At 35.4% G+C, this 6,520-nt stretch overlaps 1 protein-coding gene across 1 annotated transcript; it reads right to left on the reverse strand.

Moving 5' to 3' along the window:
• Positions 1-4,419: 4,419 nt before the first annotated feature.
• On the reverse strand, positions 4,420-6,111 carry LOC134278496 (tripartite motif-containing protein 2-like). The gene has a single exon (XM_062760812.1). It carries the CDS (start codon positions 6,070-6,072, stop codon positions 4,420-4,422), a length of 1,653 nt encoding a protein of 550 aa, XP_062616796.1. The 5' UTR covers positions 6,073-6,111.
• Positions 6,112-6,520: the final 409 nt, after the last annotated feature.

Consider the following 6,520-nt stretch of genomic DNA (forward strand, 5'->3'; position numbering starts at 1 on the left):
CTCAATATTTAAATGAGCTAAAGAATAAGCATTGGGTCCTGCCCCAACTTTTTAGATGTGCCGTTGAATTAGCATTTGACTCTGTCCCTATCTATTTAAATGCAGGCTCATCTGAATTTTACTATAACCTAAATAGAGCTGTGTGAATGCCTTTTAAGCGGAAACTATACTGATCAAAGTTTAAAGTTATCGAAATGCCACTAGCAGGAATGGAGGTCTGCGGTCCGCCCCTCTCTTTTTTTGTCCAAGATAAATATAAGATTCAATAAATCAGTTTTGGTGTGGCTTTGTGTCCCTATCCCGACCCCAAATTATGCCTCCTTCCCCTCTTCAAGATTCTAGATACGCTACTGAATGAGGAAAAACGCCGTATCAAATTTAAATTATTTTTGGTTTGTGTTTTAGAATTTGGACTAAGCATATAAAAAGGATATGATAGGATGTTGCTTAATATAGTTATACAGAAAATGACTATTCTACCCAATGTTAACAAAATATGACAGAAAGTCGTAATATATATCTTCAGATATAATAAATACTCTTCCTGGATAAATGACTGATAAACGTACAAATTTGTCATACACCTTGAAGTTTCCTACTTTAAAGAAATAGCACAAAAAGTAAATAAGAGATGAAAATCACTTGAACAAATTAACTTTATATTCTAAAAACTAAGTACTTACGAACATTTCTTTTTCATTTCATTCACTGAAGAAATGGTTTCTAAATCTATTTTTCTGCATCGTCACCAAGTCAATCGAATCATCTCGGGTCCATCAGAGGTCATAAAACAACCTGAAAGTATTAACATAACCGGATAATCAAAATTCATACATTTGTCTGTTAATTGAGAAAACAGAATAGACGGATTTTAAAGTGGAGTTTACATACAATTAAAAATTAAACACCATACTCCATAGATAAGAGGTATTCGAACATTCGAGGTTGTTTTCCGTTATTCAGTAGTTTTGATGATGCCTTTGATCCTCATTTGATAACAAAATAGAAACAGCCAGTGTAACTTTTAAGTTAAAGAGGCTGGGGTGGCAGCCATTTCAGACTATTTCGATCTCCTTTAAAAAAAAAAGAGCTCCATATAAAGATACACAAAAATGATTAAATTTTAAAACTAAAATGTATGAAGTTTTTATTTGTCAACTGATAGTTGACGGCTTAAGATACCGCATCTAAAAAAATAAGTTGAATCTAGTGGTTAGTTTGTGGTTAATTTGTTGACCCCCCAGCCTCCTTAAGATGTACTAGAACAAAAAAAAAATTGAGCCCCCTTCTACTCTTTGTTTAAACTTTTGAAATTTCGAATTGCAAATAAATACCCATGCAGATACTGAGGCTTCAATAACTTACAAAGTATCAGTATGAGAATTCGTAGGATTTGATAAGATAAGATTTAATAATACCAATTTGGGGTCCATTTGGGTATACAAGACTGAAAACAGTTTTGAAGCTCTCATATTTTAGCAAGACTGGCTGTTCCAAGCTTGTTTCCGTCATGTAGAGTTGATTTATGCTGATTATCATTTTAATTTGTCATCTACACTAAACAGACTTAGATCTGGGGTGCGCCTACATGTATATGTATGGTACATGATAGGTTTAAGTCATGTAGAGAGCTATAAATACATGCTTTCCTTATGGGTAAATTTACTTAGTTGCTGGGTTGGCTGAAGAATTTTTTGACCAGCTTGCATTTTGATTAATTATTCAGACATGGAAGTTGTACACCTGTAAGGTAAATGCGCTTTCTCTTAAGGTACAGCCATCTAAATAAATGAAGGTGTTCAAAGTAGTTTATTTTCATTGATCATAAGGAAAGTAGTCCCACAGAACTGACCCCGTAGCACAGGCTTTTTTTTCAGTAATTAATTTTTAACAAACAATATAACAAACTATTATTATACAATGGGTTACATCAACGGATCGAGAAGGAGGGGGTAGACAAGTAAAAGTTACCTTGGACCCCCCTAGAAAACGCTGACCCCTCCTCCAATACGAAAACATTTGCTAAGTGGCTATGAAAGGTAAAGCTAGGTGTCTATGTATGACGCTTCGAAAGTTTAACCACCCTCTCCCCTTCCCACGAAATAAGGTTTTCACATCTGGGAAAGGAATGTACTTTTTTTCCCTTTTGTCTGTTTGTTTGTTTGTTTTGTTTGTTTTTTTTTTGGTTGTCAACAAATTTTGCGTCTTGGTTAAAAATTTATTTTAAAAACAGGTGTTTGTGCTCTATACGGAGTTTGACAAGGGAAAAACTATCATCAAGGAAAAACCAACAACATTTATTTTGTCTGAGCATATTTTGCCACTTCCTAACAACAAAGGACAATAGGCCCAAGGGCCACATCGCTACCCTGAGCACATGGGCTAGTTAAAAAACACAAATCAGCTCAGTATTGAAAAGTTTACTTGTTGGGGAAGGGGGGGTGAATTTTTTATTACTTGTCACTATATTAATAAAGTACATGTATATATGTATAATTTCGCCATACTTGAGAAGAAGAGTTCACAAGATTTTTCCTATTTATTTCTATGTAAAAATTTGATTGCCCACCATGGCCACATCTTGCCCCATGGGTCATGATATGAACAGTCTTGAATTCACTCTAACTGAGGATGTTTCCATATTGATATCACCAATCATACCTTTGCTGATCTTGAGAAGAAGGTTTTTAAAAGATTTAAAGTCGAGAAACGTTGTTTGATATAAGATAAAAACCACTTATTCACTAAAATCACAGAATTTAAATATGGCGTAGGGGGGGGGTCCTCGAAACAGCCCCGCTAAGCTTTAGTAACCTACATTCATCAGCTACTTTCTACAATACATAGTGTTCTTAAAAATTACAAAAGACGACACATCGATGTGGTATAAATATGTATAAGTGAAATGTACATTTCAAATGCACAGGTTTGATACATGTTTCTGATCTGGTAATTTTTTATGACGTTCGTAATTCATTGGATATAATGTCCGCGGCATTTCTTTGATCTCTGCAATAATCGTAGTAGAAATACATATATTTGAAACAAATAAGATAATATAGACAGGAAATAAACATATCCTTTCTCCTGCGACCACCCCTACTCCCCTGAAGTGCGTAAGTACTGTGACATGATGTTTTCTTGTCACATTTATTGGAATACGATTGATATAAACATGATAAAAAAATGTTCACTAAAAATAAATTGGATGTACAAAATAAGAGTAAATAAAATATTTTTTTAAACGCAGTGAATCATGTGAAGAATTTGATTTCGTTATTTCCCGATCATGACAAGGAGCACACGGCAAGTGTGACCGGTAAGCAGGGAATGCCTACTCCTCCATGGCACCTGATCCCATCTCTGATGTTTCGGAGGTCTGTGTTTGCTCTGCTCCTGTTTTGTATTGTTTTATGGAATTTTGATCTTGAATACTGTTCGTTATCTCCATATGTTTCCTTTTTAAGCCAGTCTTTCCTTTGAGAAATTGTATATGGTAACAAATTGTAAATGTTCCATAATAGTAAGACATATTAATGTTAATTTCAAATTGACAAAAGTCAAAAAGAAAAGATGCCTTTAAATTTTTACGAAACATGCAGTATCGTACAATATGTACAATCCTTTTCCTTTCGCATGCAGAGTAGAAGTCAAGGAGAGCCTTTGATGCTTGATGGTTAACTTGATAAATAATGATTAAGTTTTAATTTCATCACTGAGGCCTTTTTTTTTGGTTTTGAAGATCACTGTTTGACCTTGAGAAGTCGGTTCACTGTATGCATAAATTGGTCCTGAAAGTATACCAATTGATTGATTAACACTTGATTTTCTATTTGAAGCATTAAAATAAAGTAGAGACTTGGTGCTTTCATATCCTATTAAAAATTTTCTCCAGGTCTCGCTTTATAAAATTGCAACGTTCTTGAATTTTAAGGTAAACAGGTACAATTGAGTACTTTCAGTGAAGAAAAAAAATATGAGCGCACTCTCTGATCTAAAAAATAAAACATGTCCATTAATCCTCAGAAACAATTCTATCATTTACTAGTTGCATAATTTAGATCAGAGGTTGCGCTCTATATTAAATATCAAAAATACCTTTAAAAATTGGCCGTTTTTTGTACACTTTTTCAGAATACGAGGAAATTGATGCATTTCGTGACTTCATAATGCTTTGACTAGCCAGAAAATGAGTCATTTTTGATCGATACACAGTCACGGAAGATCTAAGTGATATCTAATGCATTGTTAACTAAAACTATGCAGTTTCAGTTTTTCAGATATTCACAGGGCCAAATAAGGCAAAAGTGAACCTTGTTCTTTTAAGTAACAAACTATGAAACAGACATCAAAGTATTATGTTACTTTCTTCTGTCTACAAGGTTTATAATATCATATGCACTTCCCTTCCCTAATTGTTCACATGTATTTGATTTTCTTCACTTTACCACTAGCATACTCAGCTACAAGGAGATTGTCTCTGGTGTCCACACATAAACCCCATAGACTCCATAGATCACAGTTATCAATGTAACAGAGGAACTGTCCGTCCTGATCTAGGATGCGGATACAGTGGTTACTTAAGTCTGCTGTCAGGATCTGACTCTGACTGTCTGTTGTGATGCCCAAAGGTTTAAATAATTTTGTGGCAGTAGAGGTATGACCAGTGTATCTAAATCGGAGTTTTCCTGTCTGATTAACTACCACGACTGCTTTGGCTTCCCAGTCAGCCACACAAATATCCAGGTTCCTGTTCTCACTGATGTATTTAATGTTACCAGTTGAATACAGAGGTTTACCTTTACTATCAAACTGAATGGTTTGTTTCTCAGTGGAACCAGAGTAACAGACAACTTTTGATTGTTCTTCAGCATCACTGACCATGGTAACCAGGAGGTCACCAGAGGAGGTACTACAGACATTGTGAGGTATCCACCCCTGTAGTCTGATCACTTCCTGTATCTGATCATTCTTCACTATGTTTACAGTTCTTGTACCCGGGTCAGTATAAACAAGATCTCCACTTCTTGTCACTGCTATGTCATCTGGTGTGTTCCCTGACTTTGTTTTGATTGACTTCATTAGTTTACCCTGGCGTTTGTAGAGTTTCATGATTTTGTCATTCCCACATGTCCAGATTTCTTCATCACTGAGACAGGTTACACTGCATATTTTAAACCCAGTGTTGATGGTGGCGATGAGCTCTGGTTCATCAAGCAGTGGTTTGACTGGAGGACAGGATACAGCTTCTGGTGTCTCCATTGTGTAGCCATGTTCTTCTGTAGTAATGGATAATGCTGACAGAGAACCAAATATTTGATTGAGATTATCTGCACTGATCTTCTGAAGAGAGAATCTTGGTAAAGAAACGTTGACTTTAAGAGGTAAACTTCTGAATTTAGCATTCCTCGAATTGTATGCAGAGGTTAGGGAGACATCTTTAGAGTCCAGTATTTTTTCCAGATCAACTATGCACTGTTTTACTTCAGAAATAATTTGTTTGATTTCATTTTCCTGTTTATTTAGAATAGCCAGGTGCTTAGTTTTCATCTCATCAATTTCAGATTTCTGTTTGTTGACAATGATGTTAATTTCTCTGTGCCAGTCTTCCCCTTGTGTGATGACAGCTGTTGTCAGTTTTTTGTATTGCTTTTCTAGGTTTGTTTTTTCTCTCTCTATCTCTTCTGCAATTTCTTCATATTTAGGGCATACTGAATTGGACAGTTCATCAAGATCTTTTTGTATGGCCTTTTGTTTGGTTTTCATTATCTCCAGTAAATTCAATAAAGTATGTCCTTTGTGGAAATTGGATGTCAGACAGAGTGAACAAACAGGAAGGTCACATTCCTTACAGTGAAATTCACAGAGTTTTCCAACATGAGTTGGACATTTTGGTGTAGTTCCCTTTTGTTTGTATGGCACCACTTTATGTTCTTTGGATAAATCAGAGAGATGCTCCCCTACACAGGCCTTACAGAGTTTGACATGACATGAATCACAGTACATTGGAGGAACAGGAGTCTCACACAGGTCACAGCGCAGGACATCCTGGGCACTGAGACGCGGGTCCATTGTGGAAGCTATGGAAACCCTCTACCTAAAAAAGATCAGTTTACTTGTTCAAATAATATACATGTATTACGTATGAGTACCAGTATTATCAATTTCATTGGTCATTCTTACTACTGAAATTGAACAGGACAAGACAATGTGAAACTAGAGTAGATCCTTATTTGTCAGCATGTCTGTCAGTTTGTCTGTGTCATTTGGTTTTCTTCATGGCTGCTAACTGTGTGCAGGTAATAAGTGTGCTATATTTTTAGAATGATGTATAGTTTAAAATACTTGAAGGTGTGAACTTGAAAAGACAGGTTCATTATTTGGAACTTATTTAATGTTTATATAACTTTATCGTAAATGCTTAATTGTAGATTAAACATGTATTTTAAATTTAACATGTTCATGGAAACAAGAGGCCCATGGGCCTTATAGGTCACCTGAGCATTAGCAACAACTTTCC

This window comes from Saccostrea cucullata, unplaced genomic scaffold, assembly GCF_032062105.1.
Source record: "Saccostrea cucullata isolate Sc308-1 unplaced genomic scaffold, CSIRO_AGI_Scuc_v1 ctg19263, whole genome shotgun sequence".
In the NCBI taxonomy this organism is placed as follows: domain Eukaryota; kingdom Metazoa; phylum Mollusca; class Bivalvia; order Ostreida; family Ostreidae; genus Saccostrea; species Saccostrea cuccullata.

Bases quoted from the DNA above. Each gene is read 5' to 3' on its own strand.
- LOC134278496 (XM_062760812.1), bottom strand. From the start codon at position 6,072: ATGGACCCGCGTCTCAGTGCCCAGGATGTCCTGCGCTGTGACCTGTGT.